The sequence below is a fragment of the Sparus aurata genome, chromosome 19 (genome assembly GCF_900880675.1).
Source record: "Sparus aurata chromosome 19, fSpaAur1.1, whole genome shotgun sequence".
In the NCBI taxonomy this organism is placed as follows: Eukaryota; Metazoa; Chordata; class Actinopteri; order Spariformes; family Sparidae; genus Sparus; species Sparus aurata.
In genome coordinates, this window is record NC_044205.1 from 22,734,316 (window position 1) to 22,751,119 (window position 16,804).

At 45.7% G+C, this 16,804-nt stretch overlaps 1 protein-coding gene across 3 annotated transcripts in view; it reads right to left on the reverse strand.

Moving 5' to 3' along the window:
• Positions 1–16,804, reverse strand: part of cdh7a (cadherin 7a) — a 118,322-nt gene that overhangs the window by 101,084 nt on the left and 434 nt on the right. Inside the window, exons 1-2 of one of the 3 annotated variants that reach the window (XM_030399062.1) lie at positions 16,438–16,750; positions 10,884–11,458 (exon numbers count right to left, since the gene is read on the reverse strand). In XM_030399062.1, coding sequence (XP_030254922.1) covers positions 10,884–11,120 — 237 coding nt within the window. In that variant the 5' untranslated portion in view covers positions 11,121–11,458; positions 16,438–16,750. Of the gene's footprint in view, positions 1–10,883; positions 11,459–16,323; positions 16,751–16,804 lie in introns of those variants that run through there. The other 2 variants (XM_030399061.1, XM_030399059.1) reach the window with 2 other exon arrangements.

A 16,804-nucleotide genomic window follows, 5' to 3' on the forward strand; every position in this document is an offset into this window, starting at 1 on the left:
GAGGGTGGAGGCAGAGGGCTTCGGGTTACTTTAGCCGAAGCTGCAATTTGAACACGTTTTTTTTTTTTAACACGCACATAAAAGCAAATTACTGAGAGCGCGGTAATCAGGTTAAGGTGAGAAAAAAGTCGGATAACTCGTTTACGTGATTTCCCCTCTCCCGTTTCCAAAAAAAGTGGTCTGATGTCAGAATCAACCCCTCGGTGCACTTTTTGCAAACAAAACGAGTGCGTGTAAATCATTTTTAAGGCTTTCTAACGTTCATATAAATCACACAAACTGCACTAACAGCTTGTTATGGCAATTAATTAAAAGGAGATTCCTGTCAGACGAGCTCCACTTATATGAACTGTTCTTAATCTGGATTTAATTCAACTTTTCGATTGGCAGATGGTTGAGATTTGGACTGCTTTCACTGAGTATGTAATCTCACAAACTCTCGAGTGCATCCTGTTGTCTTTAGGAATGACTATGATAAGTTGGTTTGGAGACGTGTTGGTGTGTTTTGGTGGTGGGGACTAAGAACGCACGATATGGATTTCTTTAAGGCGATATCCAATAACTACCGGCTTCTCATGGCTGCTACCAATAAGATAACCAATAAACTGACATCTGTGTTCTTTCAAAACAAGTTGATAATCTTTAGTGTGTGTAAGGAAGGCTAAGAAGCAGTGAGCAAAGTTAGATTAGCTCTTATAAATGTTGTGTCGGAACTTTTTCTCTCCTTTTAGCGTCTCCTCTACATTCATCCAGGAGGCGTTTGGACCACCACAATAAGAACTGCTAGATCAATTTGGACACTGTTTTCTTCTTAAAATATGGATTATATTATTCAAAGCATAAGACCGAGGGCATAGAAGTAGCCCTTTAATCACAATCAGCAGCTAAATATAAACAGTAGAGCTGCGACCACTTCGCCAAAACCCCACACCAACAGGAATGGAGGCAGAACAAATACAAAAAAAGAAATTACCCCCTACCGCCGCTGCTACAAAACATTCACAGAAGAAACAGTGTTTTGTAAATTGCAATCACCTTTTCATTGTGGAAAAAAAAAGCAGGCCCAAAAGGGACGACGTTTGATTTTTATAGTCAACGCCGCAGCAGCTCTAACAAGATGCAGCAAGCTGACGACAACAACAGCGAGCTGCGCTTATTTTTTATTGTAAACCAACATTTTAAGGCGCTTACCGCTACCTACTGCTGCGCTTGTTAAGTCGGTGAGAGGCAATTTGGCTTTGTGTCGTCAGGTCTTTTTATTAAAAAAAAAAAAACAATAAAAAGTGTCTGTTAAGAAAAATATGATACAAATGAGTTTTAAGAAGAGTGTTCTGTGTTCGCCTACCTGAAAATACACAAAGAGCTAGCATGTAGCCGCGCTACCTGTGGTAGTAAATGCAAGTTTAATGTTGAATGTTTTATTTTGTATCTCTCTGTAAATAATGGAACTGCCTTCTGTCTTTATGGCCTCTGATCTGCAGATTCGTAATGGTGCGCAAGGCAAACCGGAGGATTCACTGGTGTTCTGATCTGATCGCTAGCATAAGATTTGCCGTGGTAACGTGAGGTCGATTTCATCCCAAAAGTTGATTCCGTTTCATCTTTTTTTTCGCCTCGGCTGGACGCACCCCCTGCGGTCAGCACCACTGCAGCTGCAACTACCCCTGACTCCACCAAATGGAAGTATGCCTGACTCTCCTCACTTTTAATGAGGCCTCAGCTTCCCATTATCACACCGACACTGTACATATACAGTGCACCCCTTGTTGTAATGGTAAATATGCGGAGATCAGCCTCACATCGGTTTGACTCCTCGTGTTATTTTTCCTCCAAACCACAAATATGTTATATTAGACGATATGTATCTTTTACCAAAGCATATTTTTAAGTATGAGTTGGGCCTAATGTTCTTTCCATGCTCTCCCCCTGGCTCCTGCACAGGTATTCGTACCCCTGGTTTGGGAATCATTAGTGTTCCCTTAAGTGGTACTTCCCAACATGGGCAACAACTCCAAGAAACCCAGATAAGGTGATACTGCACCACATAATTGGGTTTCACCTTCCTCAAATCTGGCAGGGTTAATCAAATCACTGTTCCTCCCTTAACATGAAAAAGGAAACCCAAGTTTGGGCGCTGCTGAAAAGTAGAGAATAATATGATTACTGCAAGGCCTCGATGTTTGTTGAATAGATGGCAGTTTTGATAGACTTTGAACCAGGGGTCGCGTCAGCATCAAGGGGCAATACGTAATGAATTAATCTAAAGAAGACGCTGGACAAGGTCTGTGGTGAAAAGGAAAAGTAATAGAGACTCAAGGAAACATTTTGTAATGCCTCCAGTCTCTTGACCGATGGTCTATCATGCTGTTTGAAAAAAAGCAGAAAACTGAGATCAAACCGCTTTCATTTCATACTCATCCATCCATGGGAAATGTAATTAGCCAGTCCATGAAAAAGGAGCGCTGGTCTATAGTGCCTCATTACATTTTTGAGGAGAATAGTCAAGAAGCCTCCGCGTAGAGATGCCTGACCGACACCTCTCCCTCCTCACATCGCCGTTTTTTTTTTTTTCTCTTCCTCCTGCTTTTCAAACGAATTAAATAAATTTTTTTAAATCCCATGAAAGGCAAAACGGTCTCTACTCCGTAACCAGAAAACCCTCCTAGGAAGGAACAAGTGGCAGACATTTAACCGGCGTCTTAGCAACACATGAAGAGCCGTGCGTACATTATTCATCGAAACGGAGCGAGCGCTTGATACCAAACGCAACCGTCTCCAGGCCACCTGTTATCCACTTTGTAGAGGAAAAAATAGAGCGATCTGAAAACTTTAACTTTCGTGTGTATTCATAGTCCGTCTACATTCTCAGCGCAGGCTGAAGACCTCTCCTGAATAATTCAAGATCAGACCTGTTGGGGATGTCGAAAATTCAATACATCAGCACTTCAGGAAACTTCAGCAGCCTCGTACTCCACGAAAAAAAAAAAAAAACATAAAAGAGATCTTTACAGACAAAAAACATAAAACACACAGCGACTTCAAACTATCTCTCTACACCCCCTGCCTACAATGTTACTTAATATTTCATTAGGTTACAATATTAGTAGCTACAAGGATTTATCCCATCTAGATACAAGCACATCCAAGTGGTAAAACCATCCACTTCTGTTTTTTTTATCGAGACATCATCAGATTTGGAAAATGTAGCTGAGGGGCTGAGACGAGAGGAGAGCGAGTAAACCGAACGCTCTAAATAACTCAACTTTGCCAGAAAAGACAAACAGCTTCTGTAATAAGTGGAAACATAAGAGAGTACAATCACTGTAAAAGTACCGACGCCGGCTGCCCGTCTCGTCTGGGAAACGAAAGGGGGATCGTGTTTGACGTGACGCGACGTTTCTGGAACGTCTCAACCAGACAGATTCATCAGATTCAGAGTGAAGTCAGTGGACGTCCACGTTTAAAAAGCTGGAGCTTGTTTGGCTTCGTGGGTCGGAGCAGCTGCAGCCACCTACAGACCCGCCCACTCGGACTTCCTGTTTGGACCTTTCTCACGTACAAACTGTGACCTGGTTGCCATCCTCCTCAACCTGCTGCTACTCTTGTCGGGCTGGACCACTTCCATTATGCCTAACTTCCAAATGACTGGAGGTCTTGATCGTGGCAACGGCATGACGTCTTGTTTGGCTGAGTTTAGGATGGATGTTATACGAACACCCACAAACATCCCGGACTGGCTAAAACACTGGTCACAAAAGGTTGGGGAGGTTTTTGCTGACAGACCGATCAATCAATCGACCGACAGAGTGTCGTCTGCTGGTACTGAACAGGACTCATCAGGACGGAGGGACAATGAGCTTGTGGCTGTATTTTCGGACCTTTTGTTTGGTTTAAGTGTCAAACCGTCTCTCAGCGGTGAGGTTGATTAGAAACAGAGCTGCAACTATCAATTACTTTCAAAGTTGATTTATGCGTTGATCATTTTCTTGATGAATTGATGAGAGAAGATGGTGAAAAGAAGTCTGTCAGTGTTTCTTGACATCCCCAAATATTTTTGTTTTTGTTGACAATCCAGAGATTTTCAGAATGCTGCCGTAGAGTATAAGAAACCATAAAAAAATCTTTTTTTAAGAAGCTGGAATCAGAAAATTGTCATTTTTTTGTTTCACACATCGATTATCAAAATAGCTGCCGACAACCAAGTGATTAATCGATTAATTGTTGCAGCTCCAGTAAGAAGTTTGGTTGCTTACATGCAAAGGTGCAAGTTTATGAAGCCCACTGGTGTTACGATAAATATGTTTTTATGTATACTTATTGGCTTATTCTGCATGTGGCAACACTGATTCTTGGATTAGTGAGTGGCATGAGGTGGAATACATTTTTAGATGGCTTATTTCTTATCCTTTTCCAAGTGTAGCTGGGTGTTGACGGGTAAATTACACCCTTTGTTTACCCATTTTTCTGTATATAATGACCGGTATAATGGCCCCTTTGCTCTCGAAAGCGTCTCACTGTACTCAGCGCTGTCTTGACTTTTTCCTGACCTCCTTCTGGACATTACAGGATCTAACAAAAAAAAACAAACAACAAACAAACAAACACTGCCAGCCTCGGTCCTGTGCTGCATCTGAGAGAGAGGACTGTAAACAATGTTCCTCTGCTGTCCTTTCCCCTACCCCACTGATAACTCCCCCTCTAGTCTGCTTTACACTGCTGTTTTCATCCCCTTTGATTCCCTGGCTCAGATAAAGGCTTTCCCCGCCATCCCACAGGCCCCCAGGACGCCTCATGAGCTCCCCTCTCTGCGAGCTCTCATCCCTGGGTAGCGTGGTGCGTATGATGTGGCCTCCCCTCCCTGTCGGCTCGCATCACCCTCCTCTGCGGCTCACCGCCACTCCCCGGCTGCGTGTTTGCAGCACCAGCCCGCGTGAGTAGATGCTATTGAGGCTGACCTTTGCAGCGGCGCCCCCCCGTGCTCTATGATTCTAACCCGTTTGACAGTGAACGTCTCGCGGAATGCTAATGAAGTGGGTTTTTTGCATAGTGGTAACATGTTGTGTTGGCTCCGTCGCAATTATCTTTGGGAGTGTATCCCTGACGCATCATGATGCATATTGTTTGATTATTAAACTTAATTACTGTCACACGCAACACCAGGTTCTCGCCACCGGGGTCAGGAATTTACGCACGGGGCGCGCTCATAAACACATCTGATGATTGCAGCGATAAAAAAGAAGAGAGAGAGAAAAAAAGGAAAACGTCCTTTGCTTCCTTTGTCGTTTTTTCCTCTCTTCAAGCTTTAAGAGATTGTTCCGTCAGCAGACGTTTTCCATTTTTCCTGCTCCTCATTGAGCTCCTTTCTATTTGCATTGGAAGAAAATCCTTCAGGGAGAGGAGCAGGAGAGGCCTCGGCTAATGCTCGCCCGCATGCAGCCTGAATTATAAGGTGGAATAAGTCCTTCCATTACTCTGATGGTTAGTCAGACTGCCAATTTTGGAGACATCTTTGTGGGGGGAGTTTAAAAAAAGGTGCAATTCGGTGTGTGTGGTGAGGCGGCACTCTGCGAACGTCTCCAGTCGAACATAAACAGATCCGCGGGAAGAAAAAGACACGTCGTTAATTGAATGCAAGCGGGAGCGTTGCGAGAAAAAAGTTACGGAGGAGAGCCGGCGCACTGACAAAGATCCAAAACCTGACACTCGAAAAATTGCCGCCGTCATGTGGCACGAAAACCCTTTATTTTGCGCCCGCGAACATTGCTTACTCAGCAGAAGCTTTTCCAGCGCTCGGGTACGTCGTCGCAGCGTTGCTGGGCGTAATCGCTAATCGCATCATGTGTACCAGTAAAGTGTTTGTTAAGTGGATGAGTTGCTCCGCCGCTTGTCTAAATATGTGCGTCACCAATTTGCCGTGCAGTTTCGAGGCTCCCCCCCCCCCCACACACACTTTAATGTATGTTTCCGCCGGCTTGATGTGTGACTGCAGCTGATTCCAGGCCAGTACACTTACCCGAGGCGGAGTGCCAAGGCATAATGAGACATTTGGTTGTGAAATTCAGAATCTGACAGAATGCATTAAAGCCGAGCAGACTGCAGATGCAAAAGGGAGCAGCCGGGGCCAAAGTGATGACTTCCCATTTTCCTACCAACTATATCACACTCCCCTTCCGCCTCGCAGCCAAATAAACGACCAAACTGTGCGGCGGCTGTGCCATTGTTTGGACACAGATTCCCATTGTCTGTCATATTAGATACGTCTGACAGAAGCGATTACTGGCGATGTCACTTGGGTGTGTTTTGTTTTTTGCCCATCACCTGCTGGAAATATTAAGCGCTGAGCTATGACAAAAAACCCGGCCGAAGCATTCATTTCTAGTAAGGTCGTTTTTCCCCTGACAGGGCAGGACCTTCCGTGTCGCTCACGAGGTCAGGGTGTCCCGGCCCCGGACTGTTTTTTTATTTTCTATTTTACAGCGTGTCCTTGTGATACCAAACAAACACACACGCCATGTGACAACTGCGATCTTAGGGAGCAAATAATGTGACAGCTCCTCAGGCTCCCGGGCAGCCTGCTCTGCCCCGCGGGGACGGAAATGAATCTGATCTTTCATATTTTTTCGGGGGAACGGTTAGACTGAGCTCGGCCACGAGGTCACATGTGAGAGACGGAGACGGGGGCCGGCGTGACTTTTTTGCATGTTTTCCCAGATGGCAGCAAGCGATAGGACTATAAATGCGCTGATACTAAACGAAACAAAAGATTAATCAATACGCGCACGGGGGGGGGGAAAAGCACTACCTGTTAGGAAAAGGGGGTTTGCAAATGAGTTTGCGTATATTCTATGTGGATAAGCAGATCTCCACACATCTATGAATAAGTAATCAGCCTGTTTGTGTCCTGCGGGATTTACTAACAAGAAAAGCAATCAGACACGAGCATGTGCAGAAAAGAAAAAGGCCTCTCGAAATTCCCGACTGCTGCGCCCGGCCCCTCTCGCTTCTGTGACGTTCGAACGGTCAGCGCGGGACAAGGACGCGCTTGAATCCGAGAGCAGACGTTCAAAAGGATGCTCTCGATATCTGGAGACGCGCAGATCAGACGAGACTCGTGTTTGGACGAGAGAATGACCCGTAGCTGAACTCCGGCGGTGTCACAAATAGGCTCACTCTGATTTAGATGCTTTCCCCTCCGACATCCCTCTGGCGAAAAACAAAAAAAAAAACGAGCCACGGCGGAGAACAATAGGACAGTCAAATGTATCCTAATTCCAGCTGGAGACACTAATCCAGTTCAGAGACAGCAAGGAAATGGGCTTGTGAGAGCAGACCCGGCAAATACATGCAGATGAGAATGATTATCCTGCAGATGAGCGGAAAGATGAAAACTAATTTAATAATAAGACCAGAAAATTCTCCAAGATAACAGGGATCTAGAGACCAATCCGAGACCCATCTGGCCCGCGCTGCTCACACACCAGAGCCATTTTCCCAGGCAGGAGCTGTCCATTTACACCGTGGTGCTGAAAGCAATGGGAGGAAGGAGGGGGGGGGGGGGCTGCAAACCCTGTCATGTAAAACAACCGTTCTACAACGCCGTTTGAAAAAAAAAGAAAAATAGAATGTGATTATGCATGATAATTAACACAGTACTACATTTTGAGGGAACGTTAATTTGGCAGCTATGGTAACTAGCTGCTTCCAGTTGTGAACTGTGACAGAGTAGTTTTATTTAAAGCTCATTTTAAGGAGCTTCTATTTGATCTCGCTCTCTCGATTCCTTTGTCTTGTAGATCTGTTTCACGGCATTTCAGAGGGAAGTAACATATGTTGCACTTGTTACTTATAGTAAGTTTACTTTTTTGTGGAACGTGTTTAATTTAAATGCGTACATTTTACATGATTCCTTTAACTTAATGCTATGCACTAGGTACTTGTGCCTGAATGTTACACGACTCTTTCCGTTTAACGCAGTATTGTTCATTTACTTAACTAAATTCTAGGGGGAATCATCATTGTTTGCACTATTTACTTACATTCCTTTGACAGCTATAGTCCCCAGTTACTTCCAGTTGTGTCAAGTAAATTTGAAGGTATCTGTAATCAAAAGATACCAGTTACTTCTCAGAAGTCTCTTGACATCGAAACCTCTTTTCCAAGAAAGACCTGGCTGGGAAAACCTTTAATAGTAACGGGTGACAACAGAGCGAATACAAACAATCTTCCCGAAATGTGAAAGCAGCTTATTACAACCCGCATTTACGTTTCTCGTTAGGCAGCCAAAGTAATAACTACAGCAGCAAAGGAGGAAATAGGGTAAAGGATAATGAGCGACGAAGTCTGCATAGCAACAGACCTACAATAGTAACTGAAGTCACACCAGTAACATCGTTATTTTAACCCAAACAACAATCTTTTCCTAAATCTAGCAAAGTCGTGGTTGTTGTTGAAGGCGCCATGTGCATCTACATCACCACATTTTGGAGCGACATAACAGTAATTTTTATCCGAGGTTTGCTATATTCTAACTTCCAGTGGTAACCTCTGGTACTCGAGCACTCTCAGCTTGAGTACCAGACTCTGCGAGTGGATATTGGACGGCCTCACAGGCAGACAACAGACAATTTGAACTTTTGAGGTCAAACCTCCTCCACTCTCAACACCGGAGCCCCACAGGGCTTTGTCCTCGGCCCCCCTTCTGTTCACACTGCACACCCACTACAGCGACCCCCCCTAACATGGAGAGAACTCTGTTGTGAAGCCACAAAAATTTAATATCGAATACTCGTTAACCACCCACATTGAGATATTTTCCCTGCATTATAAGTAGTCTCCCAATGCCTCGTTAATTAATCATCTGAAAGCCTTTCTGCATAATTGGAACTTTGTAAACACTTGTTAAACCCCGATTTAACACTTAAAACACACTATAATGTAGTCATAAGCAAATGTTAATGTACATTTTTCCTCTTGTGGTGTACACAGACAATGAAACTGAACTTTGAACCTCAAAGTGTTCTTATACATGCACATACAATGGATTATTAATGCATTTGTCTGTAATGAGGCAATGAGAGGCTTGATAACACTGTGAACTGAGCTTGTTTGACTACTTTTATATTGTGTACTTTATACACCAGTGAAGAATGAAAACACTTAAAATGTCCCCCTATCTGCTTAAAACCACATCACTTTTTATAAAATACTGAAGAGTTACAGTTTAGTTTGATTTAATTATACATGCAGAACATTTTCCTCAGTGTTTCCCACACATTAATTTATTAATTTACAATATACAACATCAGCAGCCACACACTGATTTTCAATTTTGGGAGAAGCACATCATGTTCTCACTCACTAAAGACAGCACACCCGTCAGTGATGTTATATACTCCCATACAGTGTATGGCGAAGTGGTTTTTTTGTCTGCTGGTAAAACCAACGAAGAAGAGGAGGAGGACAATTTGACGGGGCTGGCTTGACCATAACTTCCTCTGCAAAGAAGATGGCTTCAAGATCAAGCCCCCACAAGGTCAAGCCGTGTAATTACATCGTCATGAGATGTGCTGGGGAAGTCTGTAAAAGGGAAATAAAAGCCTCACAACCCGGGGAATTACTCATTTTACTGTCAAAATATGAGCAAATTCGGTCCGATACCATTGTCTAGAAGTCTAGAAGGGCTGCCTGAATCAGTTGTTTTATCCTCGTTCAGGTTAGCTCGTTGCTAAACGGGAAGTTAGCCAACAAGGTCACTCGCTCTATGGCACCCGAGCTGGACAGCCACCGCCACAGATAAAGTCTGATTCTGTAGGAAACACGAAACCTGTAACTGAGATTGTTTTAAACTGTGGTATTCCTATTTTTGCTTCACTGAAGGCCACCGGTGTGCGCACAGTTTAACCTCGGGGGAATGTGATCCATAATAGAGCAGCAGCGTTACTGTAACTCGCTCATGCCTGATTAGTCGCTTTGTCGGTTGCACCCTCATATTAACTACGCCACTCGTGTCACTGGGAGGGCTCCGTACTTATTTATCTGCCAAAACATGCATTACTTTGATCTATCTGCTTGTACCTTGGCAGAACACCCACTCCACAAAGGCACATTTGAGTAATATGTACCTTTTTTTTTTTTTTTTCCCGGGGAATGATTGCAATGCAAATGAGCGTGTCAAGTCGTTCACCGTCCTCTACACTGAACACTGTACATTTGCACAGGCTCACGCTCCAGCCTGGCTGGGATGAAACAAAAAAAAAAAAAAGAAAACGCAGCACGCCTTCCCACACTGTCTGTGTTTTCTCTTTTCATTTGTTTAATACTGTATATAGGGCAGTGAGAATATGTACAACTCTGTGAAAACAACTGCTGTGTCCTAGATTTCTCAGGTCGTTATGGTAAAAGGGTTATTGATATGTGTATCCCTGTACAGGTGCACCGAACCCCTGGAGCAGGCTCTGCATGAAATACGGCACGTGTGAATCAGTTTACCACACATTTGAAGCGTTGTGCAGTTTGTTAAAGGTGCACTATGTGAGACATTTGTATTCAGAAGAGAAAGATCATTCTTTGTCTGATTTCTTATGGCTAAAAACAAACTAAATAGAAGAAAGAAAGAAACTTGCTTTGTTTCCATGACTGAATAAACAAACTGATCTTAAAGGACAACATTCTTGTTTTGCTTTGTTTATATTTGGCGGACCCTGCCACCTGTCTAGCTCCAAACGCCTCACTTTCCACTGAGAACAGTTTGTTTATTCAGTTCTGGAACATTTCTGAGTTGTGTATGATTACCTCATGTTGTTCCGAGTTTAAAACCCTTCTCCTAAAACCACATAGTGCCCCTTTAATCCCTGCTAATGCTGCTCCAGTAACAGATCTCTTACCTTGCCAACGTAGAGCGGCTCATTCCCCGTGTACTCCTCCAATACGAAGAACTGGTTCCATACCCAGCTGCGTTTGTTCCTGTGCAGGCCCTCCCAGGGGTCTGGATCAGAGCGCGGGGACTTCTCCAGATCCCCAGAGCTGGGATTCAGCCCCCAGCAGCCCCTCTCCCGCAAGGGAAACAGGAGCGCCAGGAGAGCCAGGGCTCTGCATATGCCTGAGCAGCGCCACCCCGTCATCTGGGCCTCCTCCAAAAAAGCACCGAGGCCAGAAGAGCAGCGATAGACTAAAAAAAGACAGTAAGGCTGAAATGTCAAAACCCTCAGGGTTTTATCCACACAGTCCTGACCCTGTGTTTTCACCAGAACGCAAGAGCAGTCAGACCCGGAGAAGAGCGCATGGGTCGGGAAAGAGTCAAGCTCTGCATTTTGCTGTGTTGTTCCTCTTTTTTTCCTGATTGGAGACTAAAAGTGGGGTAATTCCCTCCACTTTGGAGCCAGGGAGTTGACATTAAAGCTGGCTAACAGGGTCAGTGGCGACCGGGCAGGCTTCAACACTCGCGCTGTATAATTGGCACCTATCAGAACAGAGAGAGAGAGAGAGAGGGAGGGAGGGAGAGAGAGAGAGAGAGGGAGGGGAGAGGGAGGGAGGGAGGAAAAAAAGAGAGGAGAGAGACAAAGACATAGGGGAGAGAAGGGAGAAAGTACCGTCAGCAAAATTGCCTGTGTGACCGCAGTCACTTTAGACAGCGAGTAATGTGCCTGCTGATGCAACGATAATGACATTTTTCACCAATCATAAAGAAATTGGTCAAACAAAAAAAAAAACGGGGCAGACGGTAAATATGGCGCAGACGACGTCCTTCACATGCACGCCCTCGCGCCAGAGGAGAACTGTGGAGAGGTCAGAGTGTTAATCAGCGGAAGACGGGAGGTGAAAACGAACCTGGAGCTCTCCATGCAGATTTCACAGCGAGCGAGACAACACTCGCCGCGCGGAATAACAATCCAAAAAAAAAAACGCCATTCGGGCTGCCTCCCAATTATCCGGGCCTTACCTCCGCCAAGGTCATTATTTTGTCACTTTTTCTTTATACAAGATCGCCGCGTAATGGTGGCGGGGCTTTTGCCACTCAAACACTAACAAGCCGCATGATCTGTGCGGCGAGCTCTCCATCGCCGGAGATTAAAAATAAATCTGAGCTGTCAGCGGCGTGATGGCCCGAGCGCTCCTGACCTCTACTCCTCGCAGTCTGTTCGCCGGCACCGGCACATGCAAAGGGGGATCTGTCTCCCTGCCGTCGTCATGCCGTGACAGATCCCCCAAGATGCCAGGACATGAGGACTTGTCAGAGCGAGGGGGGGGGAAAAGCATCAGCTGCTGACAGATAATGTTCTCGATGTCACAACACATCCTGGCGGTGTGGAGCAGTACATAAACTTCATCACGGCGCCGTTACCGTCGCTCTAATATTCGGCTAATTCCCTCGATAAGCACCTCGAAGGAGCGGCACCCCTCCGTCAGAGGTCAGCGGCGGCGCTCGCCGGCAGATCTACGCAACACGTTGGGCTGATGCTGACTCCCCAAATGCCAGGAGACTTCGGGAGGTCTCCTGAAAGCAGACGTTTAGAAAACCGAGAGCTCGACCGCACGTATATTTATTTCAACGCTGACCTCTCTTTCTCCCTCCTCTACGCCGGGTATTGGCAGGGCCGTGGATGGGGAAGGTAATTGCTTTGGCATAAAGTGACCTCTTCCTTCCCACACAGATTCTCCAGTTCTCATTTGACTCAACCCCTCCCCTCCCCTCCCTCCCTTCGCCTCCCTCCCCCCTTGGAGCAAAATAAAAACAGCACACCACCACACATCCTGTGGAAGTGATTTGTTGCACTTCGCCACGGCAAAGTCATTATCCACCGGTGCTAATGATTAACGGCGAAATGAATCATGAAGGCGCGATCGTCACCTCTGCAGACAGCAAAATGTTTGCGTGAACATCTGAGGATCTATTTTGATCTGTTTCTCTCTCTTCCCTCTCTCCCTCTCTCTCTCTCTCTCTCTCTGGTCAGGGCTGCAGGAGGCACACCGACCCCCCCCTCCCTACGAGGCAAAACTTTATCAGAGAAGAAGAAGAAGCCGTGCAAACGTTCGCCCTGATCTCCTCGTGCTCCCCGGACCTGAACCAGAAAAACCATAACCCCCGACACGCTAAGGGCTGCAGAGCACAAGCGTTTTTTTTTTTCTGCAGACGCACAAAGTCACTGCCTCTGCATGACAATTTAATGGTAGAGGTGGAAAGTGGAGCAGATGTGGCTGCGGGGCAGCACGAGCTTTGGAGGCAGGTTGCAGCGGTGGTGCTGTGGGAGAGGAGAGGGGTGAGGGGAGAGGGAGTCGGCGGCGGGGTCAGCCCGAGCCGAGCCGAGCGGACCGCGTTAATGCTCCTCATTTTCTGCTAAAACCCTGAACATTAGGAGAGACGGGAGTCAGACGCAGACTGCGAGATAACACTAATGTAGCTGTGGGTGCAGCGGCGTGCTCAGCGAGGCAGATATCAGCCCGATATGAAACGAGCTCCAGCTGATTCATTGTCCTGTTCGGATTATTAAAGGGGCGCTGCGAAGATCTGGAGAAGGAATTTCAAGCTCAGGATTATGATATTAATAATATGAATGAAGTAATAATAATAATTTTAAAAAATCCACAATAAGGAATAACGAGGAACATCAGGTCCCCAGAACACTGTTAGAAGCTGAAAGGTGGCAGGGTCCGCCACATATAAACAAAGTCCAACAGTATAAAATTGTGTTTTCCTCAAAGTCAGTTTGTTTGTTCAGTCGATTGCACACAGTGCACCTTTAAGCAATTAAACAAAGTTTTCAGTACAGTTTTTTAAAAATGAAAGCGTGTAATAAAATGGAGAGATGGATGTGACAGGGGACTGTTTTTCTCGCGACGCCTTCCACCCCACCCCCCCTTCCTGTCGCTGTCAGGTGATTGACAGCTAGCGGAGGGGTAACGCGGCGCCGATATGAAAACACTCAACTCGGAGCGCGACGACGGGGGAAAAAAAAACAACAAGAGAGCAACTTTGGGGCGAGAACCAAATGAAGGCGTTCCGTGTTCGCTTTGATGGATTATCTCAGTCGTGCTGGAGCTGTTATTCATACTTTACAGGAGTGAGAACCGGGAGCCTGACGTCTGAGACAGAAAAAAAATAAATATGAAAAGGAGAAGGAGAAGGGGCGAACTGAGAAAGAGAAGAAGGGATTGTTCTTTAACTTCCAGATATCAAACCGCCTATTGTTCTTCATTTAGAGGCAGTTTTTACCCTCCTGCCTCGGAGCGCTGGCGATGTTTTTGGTGCCAAACGCTCTAAATGCTTCAGTTGGTTTTCCCACCCTGCAGAGGAAAAATCTAACTGCTGCTTTTTTGTCTTATCATCCCCAAAAAAATAAAAAAAGGAAACATTCAGACATCAGCACAAAAGATCCTCTTCTGCTGACTCAAAAATGGTCAGGGTCCATGTTCGACTTCCTGTAAACGAGGGCCCGTCATCGCCCTGACGCCGGAATTGAGTGGAAAAGGCGAGATAAAGCCGCGAACGTGAAGCCTCCCGGTCGTCCCCCCGGCTCTCTTTCTCTTACACACTTGTGTTGCTAATCCCATTTGCCAGTCGCACAACAGGATTACCAGAGCTACAGGGCTCAGTAACCAATCACACGCCTCCTCTGATCCATATTCTCCTCAATCATTGTGTACGTTGCGAAGTGTCTCCACTCCTCGTGGGCCGGAATACAAAGCGCAAAACTGCTTAAAAGTCGAGTTAATGAGGCTTTGAGACGGATTTTTACTGATCTCGTTTACGTTGAAAAGTATATTTCCTTTAATTTTGAAGCGTTTGCGGAAGAGAAACAAAGGAGCATGTGAGCAGTTTTTGTATAAATAACAATAACGTGGCTCTTCATTGATTTTTCCCTCGACCTTCCCTCTTTGTTTGTCTCTTTCGAGGAGTGTGGAGGGGGGACGGGGGAGGGAGGAGAGATCGGAGCAAGGGGGGGTCAGCTGAAGAGCCACAACAACCCCGGAGCTGCTGGCAGGTCTTCAAGGACACTCGCAGCGCAGATCAGAGTCTCACTGAGGCAAGAGCTTGAACCCGAGTCCTCCAGGTTTGAGGTGGTCTTCCCACTCCTCCTCACGCGTTTGAATTCGCCTCACGTCATCTGCAGGGGAGAGGCGACGCAGCATCTGTGGAGGGCTCTTCAACGGCTCCATTCACACGTTGCACGTCGGAAAACACCGGAACCTGTTCCAGGGAGTGGTTCCTCTGGTCGTTTAGACGACTGCAAGTTCTTGGAATTGCAAACTCTTTAAACTGAGACTTTAAAGGGGCACCACGAAGTTTTGGAGGAGGAAATTCAAACTCAGAATTGTAATGTTTACGATATTAATGAGTTAAAAACATGTATTTTTTTCTTCCTTAACTGAATAAACAAGCTGCTCTCAGAGGAAAAGGTCACGAGAACACTGTTTGAAGCTAGACAGGTGGCAGGGTCCGCCACATGTAAACTAAGTAAAGCTGTGTGAAATTGTGTTGTTTCATCAAATTGAATAAAAAAATCAATTAAAATCAGTCGATGAACATTTTTCCTCTTCTAATTAAAATGTCTTCCCAAAAAGTACAGACTGCCCCTTTAATGAAATGTTTTAAAAGGGGCACAACGTAGTTTTGGAGAAGAAATACATGAGGTGATAATACAAAGTCAGAAATGTTCATCTTTTCCATAACTGAATAAAGGAGCTGCTCTCAGAGGTAAATAAGGTCTCCAGAACACTGCTGGAAGCTAAACAGGTGGCAGGGTCCGCCACATGTAAACAAAGTGCAACAGCATGAAGCTGTGTTGTCCTTTAAGGTCAGTTTGCTCATTCAGCCATGAAAACAAAGAGAGTTTGTACATTTAGTTTGCTCAGGCATTAAAAAAACATAATCAAAACTACGTAATGCTCCTTTAAGTTCATTCACAGTCACGTAAACATCTCTCGCAGCGACGCCACATCATTCACAGACGCTGCATAAAATACTTCATCGCTGCTCCGGCAATAAAGACCCGGTTCCTCTCACACACACATCCATGCTTTTTCTTGAAAGTAAACTTGCTCTGCAGGACTCGTCCGTCTCCACGAGTCATTTTATTACGTATCGATCCACCTGTAATCTGATTTGCTCCTAAAACAAGCACATTCAGTCGTTTGCTGGCACTTCTTCCCGCTGCAGTTGGCCGATCTTCTATTCTAAATCCCTAATTTGACTCAATAGAAGTTCTTGTTTTATTTATTTTTTTTACCCTGCATGCACCCTGATTTTGGAGCCTGTAATCTGTGACATGGACTCCGCAGCAGGTGAGCCCCCCCGCCTCCCCTCTCTTGTCTTCAGGTGTGACCTACCTGCTCTGACCCTCCTGTTAAGTATCCATCATTGCGCATTAGCCGTCAACACCTGCAAACCCCCGCGGGAGGGGGAGAGGGGGGAAAATAAAAAGAAAGTTCGCAGGGGCGCACCTGTTCATGGATCGATCAGAGGGACGATCGTCCAGTAAAAAAAATATAAAAGAAAGAAAAGAAACAGCTCGGATCATTCACACGGATCGATTGAACATCTCAACAACTTCGGGCATCGAGGAGGAGGAGGAGGAGGAGGAGGACAGATGATGGTGCCAGATGAACGCATGATGGGAATCGGGCTGCACAAAAAAAAAAAAAAACAGAGAGCGAGCGCCGCAGGAAACCTGTGTCCACTGAATACTAATCCCAGACGACGGGGACAGAAAATGCGCACTGAGCAGAGGAGAAATGAGCGGAGATGCGTGGCGGGAACGTGCGTGTGTGTGCGGGTGCGGGTGTCGACACACGATCTGCAGTCTCTGGG